The 17,319-nt window shown below is 43.2% G+C and overlaps 1 protein-coding gene across 7 annotated transcripts in view; it reads right to left on the reverse strand.

The window, feature by feature from the left end:
* The window catches only part of fgf13a (fibroblast growth factor 13a), a 218,285-nt gene that overhangs the window by 27,692 nt on the left and 173,274 nt on the right, over positions 1-17,319 (reverse strand). For all 7 annotated transcript variants that reach the window (XM_021583849.3, XM_021583850.3, XM_090219623.1 and 4 more), the window contains 2 exons: positions 14,559-14,669; positions 1,301-1,404 (listed from right to left, as the gene is read on the reverse strand). In XM_021583849.3, the coding sequence (XP_021439524.1) occupies positions 1,301-1,404; positions 14,559-14,669 (215 nt within the window). The remainder of the gene's footprint in view (positions 1-1,300; positions 1,405-14,558; positions 14,670-17,319) is intronic.

Genomic DNA, 17,319 nt, shown 5'->3' on the forward strand with positions numbered 1-17,319 from the left:
TTTTTCACATTTTGTTACGTTACAGCCTTATTCTAAGGATTAAATCGTTTTTTTCATCATCACACAATGCCCCATAATGCATTGTACATCACACATCCCTCCTGGTGTGACCATGTGGGCTATCTGTCACTCAGTGTGTGTGTGTGTGTGTGTGTTTGCGCGCATGTGTCTGCGTGTGTTCGTGACTGCTCGTGCACGCTCCCCTCCTCTCAGGGTTCATGGGCATCCTTGTCATTCTCCCCAGTCACGGCCAGTCCGCCACCCTGTGCTACGATGGTGACATTTTGTGAGGAGGCAGAGGGAAAGGGATATTTTTTGGGCTGCATGGGAACTGAAGTATTCATAACTTTGCACATTTAATCAAAGATGTGGAGCCTTGCTGCCAGAGCCATATATTTCAATGGCCTCCTGTTTATAAATCCTTCAGCTTTTTAATGGCACTGAATTATATCAGATATGCCTGATATAATTAGGTTAGATAGGTAGATATAGGTATTATACCTAAATAGAATGGAAGAGAGTAGAGACAAGGATGTTTGAATTATACTTTTTACTTTTTACTCTCTCTCTCTCTCTCTCTCTCTCTCGCGCTCTCTCTCGCTCTCTCTCGCTCTCTCTGCTCCATGCAGCCCACATACTGCATCTGTTTCTTCCAGCTGTTCATGTCACCATAGTAATGCGGACTGCTGCCAGAGCAGCGGCATTTCAGCTCCGTACAGCCCAGAAGGTCAGACGCAGGCATGGGGTGTGGGGGCAGGGACAAGGGCACAGGGCCGAACCACCCCAACACACACACATAAACAAAGAAACAAACACACTCTTCTCCACCACCACCCTCATCACTACCAGTGCGCACACACACTCACATACTCGCGCACACATTAGCAGGCATACACACTCATCACCCCCGCCACCACAAATCATGCTGCCAGCCAGGCCCCATGCTAACACACCCACTCTAGCCACCTGGTGTGAGAGGCAGGGCTGGGCACAGATGGTAAACAACTGGGGACACCTGTTAGGAAACATGTCATTATGGTGAGAGCTCAGTATTCCACATGCACTGTGATCATGATGTAGCATTGACTTTGCACCGCAAATGGGTATGTGGCTGTGCCAGAAAGTAACAGGGAGGAAGGAAGGAAGCAATATTCCTTGTAGGTAGCTCTTAATGATTGTGAGGTTAGGAAAGATGTGAGACACCAGGGAGAGCAGGAGAGGTTAGCCCTGTGTGTGTGTGTGTGTTGAGAACACACACATTGAGAACACACACACACAGAAGAAGGTTGGAGAGACTTACTGATGTGTACAGGAAGCCCTCGCTGTTCATGGCCAGGTAGAGCTTGGTCTGAACTCCCTGGATGGCCACCACTCGAAGCCCCACTGGAATGAGGTTGAATATGGCTGGGGAGGAGAAAGAGAGAGTTACTCACAATCCTGTCAACAAATGGAGAGGAAAAAACATGTCTAATATCTTGTGAAGAAGAGAGTACGCACACTGTTTATCCACCAGTAAATAGAATTTAGTGAAGCCATGCCTCGGTCTGAGTTTTCCTGCTTGAGGGGGCATCTAGGGTGACTAAACACGAGCAGGTAGCAACTCCCGTACTGACTCGGTAGAGGCGAAGGTCGAGAGCCGTACGTCCTCCGAAACACAACCACGCCAAGCCTCACTGCTTCTTGACACAATGTCCACTTAACCCGGGAGCCAGCCACACCACTCTGTCGGAGGAAAGACCGTACACCTGGCGATCGTGTCAGCGTGCACTGTGCCCGGCCCACCACAGGAGTCACTAGAGTGCGATGGGACAAGGACATCCCAGCCGGCCAAGCCCTCCCTTAACCCGGATGATGCTGGGCCAATTGTGCGTCGCCCATGGGTCTACTGTCCACGGCCGGCTGTAAAACAGCCCGGCATCGAACCAGGATCTGTGGTAATGCAGCTAGCATTGCGGTGCAGTGCATTAGACCGATGCGCCACTCAGGAGGCCCCCAGGAGCAGAGCTAATCTAAGTAGAGAATGATACATTAAGCTAAGACTTCTGCCCGCACTATCCCTGCCAACCACATCCTTTCACTCTACCCCAGTCTCCTCTACGGAGTTAGCTACAGTACTGCTTAGCTTAGCAGGCTGAACAGAGACCTCTTTCCACCTGGCTCTACCCTCATATGCCAAACCGCTCACACCTTTATCCTACTGTCACTGTGCTAGCCAAAAGCTGACAATCTCCCCTGGCCACAATCTCCCCTGCATTCATACGCTAAGGGAGAGAGAGGCCCGCCACCACAGAGGTCTGCTCCTGAACTCCGGAACAGAGAGGAGGTTTTCATAGCGTGAGCAGTGGTCGAGAGAGGCAAATGATGTAGCCTTAAAGAGGTTAAATAATGCTACAAATGAATAAATAAACATTGCTCACGCTCACTGAAAAAAGGCAAACAGAGACAGTGATTTGTGCTCTTTCTCTCAAAGTTAAGCTGTTATTGTAACTACTGCCGTTATGTCCTATTGTAACTGTAAAGATGTTATTGTAACTACTGCCGTTATGTCCTATTGTAACTATAAAGCTGTTATTGTAACTACTGCCGTTATGTCCCATTGTAACTGCAAAGCTGTTATTGTAGCTACTGCCGTTATGTCCTATTGTAACTGTAAATATGTTATTGTAGCTACTACCGTTATGTCCTATAGTAACTGTAAAGCTGTTAGGGAAAGGGAGATACCTAGTCAGTTGTACAACTGAATGCATTCAACTGAAATGTGTCTTCCGCATTTAACCCAACCCTCTGAATCAGAGAGGTGCGGGGGGCTGCCATAATCGACATCCACGTCTCCGGCGTTATTGTATCTACTGCCGTTATGTCCTATTGTAACTGTAAAGCTGTTATTGTAGCTACTACCGTTATATCCTATTGTAACTGTAAAGCTGTTATTGTAGCTACTGCCATTATGTCCTATTGGAACTGTAAAGCTGTTATTGTAACTACTGCCGTTATGTCCTATTGTAACTGTAAAGCTGTTCTTGTAACTACTGCCGTTATGTCCTATTGTAACTGTAAAGCTGTTATTGTAACTACTGCCGTTATGTCCTATTGTAACTGTAAAGCTGTTATTGTAACTACTGCCGTTATGTCCTATTGTAACTGCAAAGCTGTTATTGTAGCTACTGCCGTTATGTCCTATTGTAACTGTAAAGATGTTATTGTAACTACTGCCATTATGTCCTATTGTAAGTGCAAAGCTGTTATTGTAACTACTGCCGTTATGTCCTATTGTAACTGTAAAGCTGTTCTTGTAACTACTGCCGTTATGTCCTATTGTAACTGTAAAGCTGTTATTGTAACTACTGCCGTTATGTCCTATTGTAACTGTAAAGCTGTTCTTGTAACTACTGCCGTTATGTCCTATTGTAACTGTAAAGCTGTTATTGTAACTACTGCCGTTATGTCCTATTGTAACTGTAAAGATGTTATTGTAACTACTGCCATGATGTCCTATTGTAACTGTGAAGCTTTTATTGTAGCTACTGCCGTTATGTCCTATTGTAACTGTGAAGCTGTTATTGTAACTACTGCCGTTATGTTAGCTACTGCCGTTATGTCCTATTGTAATTGTGAAGCTGTTATTGTAACTACTGCCGTTATGTCCTATTGTAACTGTAAAGCTGTTATTGTAACTACTGCCGTTATGTCCTATTGTAACTGTAAAGCTGTTATTGTAGCTACTGCCGTTATGTCCTATTGTAACTGTAAAGATGTTATTGTAACTACTGCCGTTATGTCCTATTGTAACTGCAAAGCTGTTATTGTAGCTACTGCCGTTATGTCCTATTGTAACTGTAAAGATGTTATTGTAGCTACTGCCGTTATGTCCTATTGTAACTGCAAAGCTGTTATTGTAGCTACTGCCGTTATGTCCTATTGTAACTGTAAAGATGTTATTGTAACTACTGCGATTATGTCAGCTACTGCCGTTATGTCCTATTGTAACTGTAAAGATGTTATTGTAACTACTGCCGTTATGTCCTATTGTAACTGTAAAGCTGTTATTGTAACTACTGCCGTTATGTCCTATTGTAACTGTGAAGCTGTTATTGTAGCTACTGCCGTTATGTCCTATTGTAACTGTAAAGATGTTATTGTAACTACTGCCGTTATGTCCTATTGTAACTGTAAAGCTGTTATTGTAACTACTGCCGTTATGTCCTATTGTAACTGTGAAGCTGTTATTGTAGCTACTGCCGTTATGTCCTATTGTAACTGTAAAGCTGTTATTGTAACTACTGCCGTTATGTCTTATAGTAACTGTAAAGCTGTTATTGTAGCTACTGCCGTTATGTCCTATTGTAACTGTAAAGCTGTTATTGTAACTACTGCCGTTATGTCCTATTGTAACTGAAAAGCTGTTATTGTAACTACTGCCGTTATGTCCTATTGTAACTGTAAAGATGTTATTGTAACTACTGCCATTATGTCCTATTGTAACTGTGAAGCTGTTATTGTAACTACTGCCATTATGTCAGCTACTGCCGTTATGTCCTATTGTAACTGTGAAGCTGTTATTGTAGCTACTGCCGTTATGTCCTATTGTAACTGTAAAGATGTTATTGTAACTACTGCCGTTATGTCCTATTGTAACTGTAAAGCTGTTATTGTAACTACTGCCGTTATGTCCTATTGTAACTGTGAAGCTGTTATTGTAGCTACTGCCGTTATGTCCTATTGTAACTGTGAAGCTGTTATTGTAACTACTGCCGTTATGTCCTATTGTAACTGTAAAGATGTTATTGTAACTACTGCCGTTATGTCCTATTGTAACTGTAAAGCTGTTATTGTAACTACTGCCGTTATGTCCTATTGTAACTGTAAAGCTGTTATTGTAACTACTGCCGTTATGTCCTATTGTAACTGTAAAGATGTTATTGTAACTACTGCCATTATGTCCTATTGTAACTGTGAAGCTTTTATTGTAGCTACTGCCGTTATGTCCTATTGTAACTGTGAAGCTGTTATTGTAACTACTGCCGTTATGTCCTATTGTAACTGTGAAGCTGTTATTGTAACTACTGCCATTATGTCCTATTGTAACTGTAAAGCTGTTATTGTAGCTACTGCCGTTATGTCCTATTGTAACTGTAAAGCTGTTATTGTAACTACTGCCGGTATGTCCTATTGTAACTGTGAAGCTGTTATTGTAACTTCTGCCGTTATGTCCTATTGTAACTGTAAACCTGTTATTGTAACTACTGCCATTATGTCCTATTGTAACTGTAAAGATGTTATTGTAACTACTGCCGTTATGTCCTATTGTAACTGTAAAGATGTTATTGTAACTACTGCCATTATGTCCTATTGTAACTGTAAAGCTGTTATTGTAACTACTGCCGATATGTCCTATTGTAACTGTAAAGATGTTATTGTAACTACTGCAGTTATGTCCTATTGTAACTGTAAAGATGTTATTGTAACTACTGCCGTTATGTCCTATTGTAACTGTAAAGATGTTATTGTAACTACTGCCGTTATGTCCTATTGTAACTGTAAAGATGTTATTGTAACTACTGCCGTTATGTCCCATTGTAACTGCAAAGCTGTATTGTAACTACTGCCGTTATGTCCCATTGTAACTGCAAAGCTGTATTGTAACTGCATTCTTAGAGTTACGCTAACATCAGAGCCAAACAGTGGCTTTGCTGCTGTGTTCTGCCCCCTCCTCTTCTATCCTGGCTGGCACTAATTGCACACAGTGCTGCCACATGCATGCCCTCTGGTAACAGAGGACAGGGTCACTCTGGGCTATGGGATAAAGACAGGCACATCTCTGTGTGTGGGGATTTACATAATCACACAGGAATATAAGGATACACACACACACACTTCGCAGGCACACACACACACACACACACACACCTGTCTATATGGAACAGATAGGATGCCAGCGACATAAGAACAAGAGAGGATATTTAAGGTGAAGAGACAAAGTTCTCTCTTTTCAACATCAGCATTGATATGTGTTTGTCATCAGCACTGGTCCTCTGCTTCTCCCTTTCACTCTTAGTTTACTGACAGGTTCAAGGACTTAGGTGCTAGGAACAACCACACAGGGGTCTCACCACAGATCCTCTCTAAATAACTACTTCCTCCCTCCAGAGAGGAAGCCCATGTAAGCAGTCCAGCTGTGATGGACTCTCTTCCCTGACTTTAACACTAAGACAGCTTCTGTGTTTCCCCAGTCTTCCATGGTGAACAATAGAAGAGGAGTAGGGATTTCATCAAGTAAAAAGCTACTCCAACCCACTGTAGAGGTAGTACTACAGAATGATTCCGTAAATTCACCCTCTGCTCTCCTGTCCTCCCTCTCCTCCCTCCATCTCTCGTCTCCTCCTTCCTCTCCTCTCTTTCATCTCTCTTCTCCTCCATCCTCTCTTCCCCTGCAGACCTTGGCTGATCCCAGTCCCACTGGAGCCTTCCACCCTGAGCAACATCTGCTGCCTTGTAAACAGAGATAACTGATCTGGGATCAGCTAGCTACACTATATACAGTGGGGCAAAAAAGTATTTAGTTAGCCACCAATTGTGCAAGTTCTCCCACTTAAAATGATGAGAGAGGCCTGTAATTTTCATCATAGGTACACTTCAACTATGACAGACAAAATGAGAAAAAAAAATCCAGAAAATCACATTGTAGGACTTTTTATGAATTTATTTGCAAATTATGGTGGAAAATAAGTATTTGGTCAATAACAAAAGTTTATGAGCCTTAAAGACATTTAATGAGCCCAAGCCCCCAAAAAAACAAATTATTGTGCCGTTATCAAATACATACATGATATAGGCTACTGCACATTACAGAAAAATAAAAGCCCATAGATATAGCTAGCTACAGTGCCTTGCGAAAGTATTCGGCCCCCTTGAACTTTGCGACCTTTTGACACATTTCAGGCTTCAAACATAAATATATAAAACTGTATTTTTTTGTGAAGAATCAACAACAAGTGGGACACAATCATGAAGTGGAACGACATTTATTGGATATTTCAAACTTTTTTAACAAATCAAAAACTGAAAAATTGGGCGTGCAAAATTATTCAGCCCCTTTACTTTCAGTGCAGCAAACTCTCTCCAGAAGTTCAGTGAGGATCTCTGAATGATCCAATGTTGACCTAAATGACTAATGATGATAAATACAATCCACCTGTGTGTAATCAAGTCTCCGTATAAATGCACCTGCACTGTGACAGTCTCAGAGGTCCGTTAAAAGCGCAGAGAGCATCATGAAGAACAAGGAACACACCAGGCAGGTCCGAGATACTGTTGTGAAGAAGTTTAAAGCCGGATTTGGATACAAAAAGATTTCCCAAGCTTTAAACATCCCAAGGAGCACTGTGCAAGCGAAAATATTGAAATGGAAGGAGTATCAGACCACTGAAAATCTACCAAGACCTGGCCGTCCCTCTAAACTTTCAGCTCATACAAGGAGAAGACTGATCAGAGATGCAGCCAAGAGGCCCGTGATCACTCTGGATGAACTGCAGAGATCTACAGCTGAGGTGGGAGACTCTGTCCATAGGACAACAATCAGTCGTATATTGCACAAATCTGGCCTTTATGGAAGAGTGGCAAGAAGAAAGCCAATTCTTAAAGATATCCATAAAAAGTGTTGTTTAAAGTTTGCCACAAGCCACCTGGGAGACACACCAAACATGTGGAAGAAGGTGCTCTGGTCAGATGAAACCAAAATTGAACTTTTTGGCAACAATGCACAACGTTATGTTTGGCGTAAAAGCAACACAGCTGAACACACCATCCCCACTGTCAAACATGGTGGTGGCAGCATCATGGTTTGGGCCTGCTTTTCTTCAGCAGGGACAGGGAAGATGGTTAAAATTTATGGGAAGATGGATGGAGCCAAATACAGGACCATTCTGGAAGAAAACCTGATGGAGTCTGCAAAAGACCTGAGACTGGGACGGAGATTTGTCTTCCAACAAGACAATGATCCAAAACGTAAAGCAAAATCTACAATGGAATGGTTCAAAAATAAACATATCCAGGTGTTAGAATGGCCAAGTCAGTCCAGACCTGAATCCAATCGAGAATCTGTGGAAAGAACTGAAAACTGCTGTTCACAAATGCTCTCCATCCAACCTCACTGAGCTCGAGCTGTTTTGCAAGGAGGAATGGGAAAAAATGTCAGTCTCTCGATGTGCAAAACTTAGAGACATACCCCAAGCGACTTACAGCTGTAATCGCAGCAAAAGGTGGCGCTACAAAGTATTAACTTAAGGGGGCTGAATAATTTTGCACGCTCAATTTTTCAGTTTTGATTTGTTAAAAAAGTTTGAAATATCCAATAAATGTCGGTCCACTTCATGATTGTGTCCCACTTGTTGTTGATTCTTCACAAAAAAATACAGCTTTATATCTTTATGTTTGAAGCCTGAAATGTGGCAAAAGGTGGCAAAGTTCAAGGGGGCCGAATACTTTCGCAAGGCACTGTATATGCTCTCTTGGGTAAATAAATGAAACTAGCTCCAGTAGGCTAATATTTTGTGCGAACTGTTTTACAATACTGTATTGTATTATGCTGCATTACACGGACTCTAATTACGCACATTGTTCTTACCATGATAAAGCAGGGAGAGAATATGTGACTCGGGTGCAGCACATGCGGCCTACAAAGTGACAAGTACAGGCTAGCGAATTTGATTTGACTTTGGACATATAATAGGGCTTATTTGTATAATTATATGCGTCGACTGACACATATATACCTTTCATAATACTTCCCCCTAATGTTATTAGCCTACTTCCTTCTCTCTCTATTGTTGCTTCATTCCTTCTCACTTTCAACAGTTAAACGAAATTTAAACGAACGTTAAACGAACGTTTCATTGTCCATATCTTCCTCAATACAATGACTTCCTTGAATGATATGGGACTAGACTTAGATGCAGAAGGCTTTCACTTCTCTTCACGAAGATTGAATGGTTATGGGCCAGAATAATTAACTGATTTAGCCTACCGCCATCACGCATTCGCTCTTCTTTCAAACTACCCGTGAGTTGTATTGGCCTGCTGTATTTAACATTTCGCAAACAAGAGCTTGCGCCCCTCTTCGAATAGTCTATTGGTAGAAGAAATGATAAAAAATCATTAAAAACATTTTTCTTGCATGGGACTCCAAGAGCTAAGGAGCGTTTTTTAAGGAGAGAGGCCAGTGGAGCACAGTTGCTTGCGTACTGCATAAGAGACAGAGTCTATAAGTTAAAGCTTATTATGCATAACTCATCATTAATTAGCTAAATATAAGGCTAATACTGCATTGAATGTATTACCTGAAAGAGGTAGGCTAGGACATCTATATATAAGGCCATCTATCAATCTAGAACAGGATTATCTGTTTTGGATTCAATTTGAATGGAGTTGATGGAGAGAGAGAAAGACTGCGAGAGAGTGCTCCCATGTGCACTGATTTAAAGCAACGATATTCGAGTGGCAGACGGTTTTAAAACACTGCAGCTGCAATCAAAAAATATAGGTATCTTTACAATTAAGAAATAAGGTGACCCCGAAAGTCAGGTGGAGATGGGTAAATTAGACACGCATTCAAACTGTATATTACTGTAGCATAGCCTATGCTGCAGCAAATGCAGGCCTACCTGTCACAAGAAACAAAGTTACCGTGATGAGATGATACTGTAGGTCTCCATGCATTGTGAACTGCACTCCATACTGAGATGGGCTGTCTGTCCCCACCATGAGGGTTGATGATTCATCATGCAGAGGCCGTAGAGACGCCACATTTAGACATCCCATATCATTTAACAGTTTCTGTTCCAGTTCCATTTCATATAAATCATTTATTTTCATTTACTGGTTTCTCACAGTTATTTATCCCGGAAAAGGGAGTGGTTTTGGGCTGTATATCCAGGTATATCTCGGTATCCGACATATCTGAGTTTGTTGGGTGCCAGCAGAACGCTACCATAGTGCCAACTGTAAAGTTTGGTGGAGGAGGAATAATGGTCTGGGGCTGTTTTTCATGGTTCGGACTAAGCCCCTTAGTTCCAGTGAAGGGGAATCTTAACACTACAGCATACAATGACATTCCAGATGATTCCCTCTTTCCAACTCTGGCAACAGTTTGGGGAAGGCCCTTTCCTGTTTCAGTATGACAATGCCCCCGTGCAGAAAGCGAGGTCCATACAGAAATGGTTTGTTGAGATCGGTTTGGAAGAAATTGACTGGCCTGCACAGAGCCCTGACCTCAACCCCATCGAACACCTTGAATGAATTGGAAAGCCGACTGCGAGCCAGGCCTAATCGCCCAACATCAGTGCTCAACCTCACTAATGGTCTTGTTGCTGAATAGAAGTAAGTCTCAGCAGCAATATTCCAGTATCTAGTGGAAAGCCTTCCCAGAAGAGTGGGGGTTGTTATAGCAGCAAAGGGGGGTTCAACTCCATATTAATGCCCATGATTTTGGAATGAGGTGTTCAACAAGCAGGTGTCTTGCTATTTTCAGAGGATCTATGTGGATAACTGGGTTTCATGTAGGTGGAAGTACTTTGTGGGTCATGATGTCGGTATGTTTTTTGCTGTTGTTGATGTAGCTAAAGTGTTTTTGTTGTTGAAAGTATCAGTATGGGAATAGACAGGATTCCATTACATTCATGGTATAGGCGACCACATTCCTGCTACAGCTCATCCCCCTGCAGCACGACGGGTTCTCTCCACTTCATAATGCTCGCTCTACCCCTTCCCATCTCTCTCTCTCTCCATCTATTTCTGCTGCAGCTCATCTGACTACATGAACCTATCTGCTTAATATTTTTCTCTCTCCCCTCTCTCTCCTTTTCCCTCTCTTTGTCTGTTGGCTGCGTGCTGAGACCCACACACAGACACAGCTGCGGTAAACTTCATTTCAGGGGGATTACCAGCCAATCGGCCGCCTGGGATTTTCGAGAGGGGAAACTCAATTACTTGTATCTCACAGAACACATGAGGTTCAACACGAACATAACAGTAAAACACATGCCCAGTCCTGGTAAGAGACTAACTAGGTTCTACACGTGACTACATATTATGGTATTGTTCCACTTCAAACCCTCTGTACTGTAGTCTGAGAACCATACATATAGGAGATGATTATGAAGGAACAAAGCAGAGCTCAGATCGTCAGCATAAATATTACTGCTCAACATACAGAGAGAGGAGGGACAAACTAACAGATTCAAATGTACCCGGTGACAAAGGCTTCCCAACCCCACGCCTTGATTAGCCAATTAGATCAATGTGTGTGAATCTTAGTTTAAGGGTATAACCGGACTTAAGCAGCATTATGACAGCAAGAAGGAGGTGGATGAATCGCCTTTGAGAATGTCTTGAATCGGTGCTCCTTCTTTGGAAACTTGGAAATTATTTGGTATGCGCTGGACGATATTTTGCATAATGGTTCAGAAGGTTGCCTATCTAAATGAAGTCTGTCTGATTTTTAAAAAGTACTTCAAAAGTAAAAAATATCCTCCAGATATCTCAAATAATTCCATGCCCAAAAAATGACCTGCCCAGCTAGAGCAAAAGTTGGGCTGCTCTGGATTTGGTAAACGAACACTGCTGTATGTTCATGAGTGCTACCTCAGCAATGTTAGAATGCTTGTGTGTGTGCGCGTGTGCGTGTGTGCACTAGCATTTGAGTAGCTCCTCTCCCACCATCACAAGACACCATAGCTCAGAGAGGACTGCGCTCCCGTCACCATGGAGACAAGAGCACCCAGCGCCTAACAACGCTATTTTTGGACCGGTGCAAACGGCTTCACTTTTCTCCCGTTCTTATTCAGCCAGCTCTATCATTTTTCTCTTCCAAGTGTTACATAACGTATCTCAATAGGACTGTAACTGTTAACAGCTCTATCTAACCAGCTCTAGGAGACATGGGAGTGGGGAGTGGTTGGTGTGTGTTGTGTTCATTCTCTCTTCTCTAAGTAGGCTCCCTCCCTTCTATGTTATTCATATCTCCCTCCTCCCTAATCCCTCCCCCTCTCCTCTCCGCAACGGCAACATAATAAAACCAGACGATTACCGAGCCTGTTATTGCTCCGACTGACACGCAGGCTGCACAGAACGGGTGTTCATTTGTGTGATAGAAGTGTCATCTGGCTTAAGTGACTAATTGAATATAGTCGGGGCTAATTTACACTCTCACAGAATGCCACATTCGATTAGTTTCGGGGTGATGGTGATCCGGGCAGCCGCAGGTATTACATTAGTGCCCTGACGACGAACCACGCGGCACCATGAGGCACAGGGCGGGCACTTCCGAGTCGCGCCAACGCCTAGGGAATAGCGCTCTGGGGCTGTTAATAGTCTACCTACCACTCTGCCAAGGCAACTCTAGTATAGGTATTATCAGAACAGAGTGGGACTTGTGTTCCTATAGCGACATCAGTCAATTACCTCTTAATGCAATGTTTTTACTGACGAGCGTCATAACGTCACAACAGTATTTGACATCCAATACCGTTCGCCAGCAATTACAAAGCAGGAAGCAGCTGTCAGTCAATAGTTACTGTGCGGTGATCAGGATGAGAGCATCTCTTAACAGGCTGCACAGAAAACCCTGGGACTCTCCATCGGTCTGTACATCTATCTAATATCTATCTATTCACATGTGTTGGATTGTGTTTGTGCCTGGTGGATGTATGCTCTCGTTTTGCTACCTATCTCTACTTTAATCGGCCCATTGTAGAACTTAGCACCCTGAGCAGTGGGAGTACTGGTACTGAATGATCAATACTGCATGGATTACCGAAAGCCTGGTGTTACTAAGGTCTGTAACAGATGAAAAAAGCCAATCAGCCAATGGACTGATCTCCCTAAACACAATATAATGCTGCATATCACTGCTGTAAGACACTTCCTATTCTGTTGTTTGTTTTACACATCTCAAAGGCTTTGGAAAATATGAGGAAGGGATAATATGGGATTTTCATTCTGATGAGGGATACAAATAGACTGAACCAAATACACTAAGTTTACAAAACATTAGGAACCCCCCCTCCCTTTTGCCCTCAGAACAGCCTCAATTCATCAGGGCATGGACTCTACTTGGTGTTGAATGCATTCCACAGGGATGCTGGCCCATGTTGACTCCAATACTTCCCACGGTTGTGTCAAGTTGGCTGGATGTCCTTTGGGTGGTGGACCATTCTTGATACACACAGGAAACTGTTGAGAGTGAAAAACCCAACAGCGTTGCAGTTCCTGACACAAACCGGTGCGCCTGGCACCTACTACCATATCCCGTTCAAAGGCACATACATATTTTGTCTTGCCCATTCACCCCACACACATACACAAAAATCCTTCTTTAACCTGTCTCCTGCCCTTCATCTACACTGAGTGAAGTGGATTTAGCAAGTGACATCAATAAGGGATCATAGCTTTCACCTGGTCAGTGTATGACATGGAAAGAGCAGGTGTTCTTAATGTTTTGTACAGTCAGTGTAGGTCTATCTGAATGAGATACGCAGTAAATGTGTAGCAGTGGAGAGATCTCAAATGTGATCCGAGCGAGAAAGAAATTCAGCCACAACTTAGGACAGTATGCAGAATGTACAGATCAAAGCTGTGCTTCCTATTTGAAACAGAATCAGCCAGGAAGTGTTCATTTGATGTTCATTGCTGTGCCAATAGACTGTTTACTGTGTTGACGCACAGTTAACTGATGACCGGGTTTATTTACATGGGAAATATGATGGTCTGGAATCAGCATGGAGTAGATGGGTTAGGTTGATGGACAACGTAGTATTCATTAGACACCCACGGAACAAAACGGTCTTAAAAAGGAAGGGACTACCTGAACTTGTCCAATTAAAAAATGCTTGTTTTCGTCTTCCGTTGCAAAATGCAGGGGTTCCCAAACTTTTTGGTGCCGGAGACCCCTATTGTGATTGCAAATTCATCAGGGACCCCCTCAAAATCAGTACAGAATTCTGACTTTAGAGTGCTATAAAAATAGCATTACAAGGAGTTTAATTATGACTGCTGCAGCACATGGCAAGACTTACCAAGTCTCAGGCCCTGGGAAATAACACTTTAAAGCCCTCCCTCTTCATATTGGAGAGAAAATGTGCAGGTTTCAAGATAATTTCCTGCAATTCTACACATTTTCCAATGGGGCCGTTTTTCAGTTTGAAAGCTTAGATTACAGTGCATTTATGTTCGAACCCATTTGGGGGGGGGGGGGGGGGGGGGAAATACAAGAAGTACTGAGTTAAAAAAGTTATCATTGATGAAGTACTGTGGATCCCTGTGTGCCTCCCAGACCCTGCTGTACATCTAAGGGTAGCCTATATTGTAGATTAATAATATTGTATTGTACCTTCTTAACTTGTTCCACCGACCCCTCGGCCAAAGTCGTTTCATCTGTTGTTGCTAGAATTATTTATATAAAACCATTCTATTTGATTTATTATAATGATACATTTTAAGCCCAGTTTGGGAACCACTGCCTTAATGAATATGTCCCTGGTGCCAGCCGAGCAGAGGAGACTTACTGTAGCCATTGTCCTCTTCCTTCGTCCCGTCGATGGTGCCATCGGCCTGCAGCTGCAGGTGGAAGCCCTGTCGACTGTACAGCTTCGTCACAATCCCCTTCAACTGGGGTTCTGAGGAGAGGGGGAGAGAGGGAGGAGGGAGAAGAGGGGGTGTGTGAGATTGGAGACAGGCTCTGATCCTGCATCAAGGCTCGTCTCATTCCTGGAGAAAGATGAAATGAATCAAGATGCTGATGTTGTTGTATAATCAAGATACTGATGTTGTTGTATAATCAAGATGCTGATGTTGTTGTATAATCAAGATGCTGATGTTGTTGTATAATCAAGATGCTGGTTTCAGTTCAGTTTTGTGCACCCTCTCCAAAACGGACTTGGGTAGGGTGTGATGATACTAGAGTTGTGCCCACACAGGAACCTTGTTCACCCATCCACCAGCCATGTATCTTATAACAAGATATTCTGTAATCCTATAAACCTGGCACGCTAGGTTATAAACTACATTATAAATTTCTGATTGGATGACAGCCGTGGTATGTCAGACCGTATAGCACGGGTATGACAAAACATTTATTTTTACTGCTCTTATTATGTTGGTAACCAGTTTATAATAGCAATAAGGCACCTCAGGGGTTTGTGGAATATGGCCAATATACCATGGCTAAGGGCTATAGCCAGGCACTCTGCTTTGCGTTGTGCATCAGAATAGCCCTTAGGCGTGTTATATTGGCCATATACCACACCCCCTCTGGCCTTATTGTGTAAGTAACTAACCAGTCCCCCCAGTCCTGCTCCCAATAGGCCCAGCGTTTGCCACATTCTCAGCTCTCCAAAGGCTCAAGGGACCAGCGCAAACACATCTCTGCCTACGTCTAGAAGATCAAGCCATGGATACCGGCGTATGAGCAAACAGTTCCTATCTCTACCACACACAGGAACAGGGAAGGACTAGGGAGACTAGAAAGGAAGTCTGGGTTTATTCCAAAGGGGCCTGTGGCTGCACCTGAGAGGATTACATGGAGAGCAGGTGCTTGACAGTAAGAGTCAATATTTATCCAGGATAAGCACTGATTGATTTTTTAAAATGCTAACTGTCCATATTATGTATGTTTGTTCCCTAGTGAAAATGCCGTGTTTTAAATATGGGGTATACAACTTCCTTCTATGGTGTAATGGATGGCCATGTATTGTGGGGGAAAAATTCCGTCCATCTATGCCATCCAAAGAAATGTTCTGGGACAACTACATTACAAAGTACAAATTCTGCTAGCCAATGGATTAACAAAGTCAGTAGTTCAAACTCCATCTAAAGAGATTTTAGTTGGGAAGGCGGTGGCCTATATCTTATATAAAAAAAATAAAACCTGGAAGTGCCTATGAAGACACAAGCTTGACATTTTGGTGTGTCATGTTCCGCGAAGAGCTATCCCTTCCCCGTGCTCCCTTCCCTAGAGGACTGTCCTTTATCGTCATTTACCACACCTTTCATCCTCTCTTTCATCTGCTTTACCTTTCAATAATGCCATTACTACCCTCACAAAGGTTACCGCCTGGCCAGTACTCATGCTTTGGCTATTTTTTTCCCCACCAGTGGCTCCCTACTATAGGAACCTTTTAAGACTGATACATCAGGAGGCTGACGTCTTTTCAAAGGCAGAGATTTACGCCAAAATGCCAGTCCACTAATGATAAGTAAACTGCCATCTGGGTTCCTGTAACAAGACATAAAGAGCATTTCTTCAACGTTGCTTAAAATGCATTGAATGAAAATATGTGGATTGGAGGAGAAAATTGCATTGGAGACTTCTTGATTTGTAAATTCCCTAGCTACCTTCAAAACACACATTCACAAGGTGTTACATCACAAGGAAACAATGTATCGGAGACAGAGAATGGCGTCATAAGGTGAAATCAGTGGGCGGCTTTTTCTACCAGGAGACTCGGGGATCTCTACTCACACACTCACTGACACACCCAAACACATCCATACACAAACACACTCGCATAGCCGCAGCAGAAAAGTATCTTGCTTCTGCCGAGGCTCCACACATGTGTTACGTAAACCACACACTCCCTATCCCCGTCCCCTCCCGACTGCACAGTTCTGCCTCAGGGAGGTGGAAGAGGGGGATGAGGTGGGATGAAAGAGGGTACTGACTGGTATCATGGTATGGGTCCAGTTCTGAGGGAACACTGCAGGGTAGCTTAGCCCCAGCCCCCCGATCAACATACCCCCAATCTCCTCCACTCCACCCCCACCTGCATAATGCACTTAAAAAACAGCCTGAACCAGCCTGTGAACTTGATGGGAGAGGAATTAACTGGAGCTCATTTAGGTCTGAAAGCACAGGGCTGAGTCACGCTCAGCAAACCTCAGCGGTGCTCATTAACCAAGGGCCACGGCTCATGTAGCTTTGTAAACATCACAGAGAACCAGCCGTAAGGTAGTGCTGGTATGTAGCACAGCTAACGGTCAGCTAACTGTATACTCTGGTTGTGGATGTTTGGTTCTGGTTGTGGATGTCTGGTTCTGGATGAGGTTCTGTCTGGGCCCTGTAAGCTGCAGTGGCTAAGCCTTCACTAACTACATGAATCGCACCTTGGCAGACTATACTGCATGGGCCATTCAGGGACTGAGAGGTCTGTCGGGATGCCTTATCAGTTTTTTGTTAGAGCACTACTCTGAAATACAGGAAATGTCCCTGGAAGTTTTTGTGTTTGGTTTTGAAATCCCCAAATATAAAGTTTAATACATGTGTACAGG

This window comes from Oncorhynchus mykiss, chromosome 25, assembly GCF_057628025.1.
Source record: "Oncorhynchus mykiss isolate SJ-2025 chromosome 25, ASM5762802v1, whole genome shotgun sequence".
NCBI classification, from domain to species: Eukaryota; Metazoa; Chordata; class Actinopteri; order Salmoniformes; family Salmonidae; genus Oncorhynchus; species Oncorhynchus mykiss.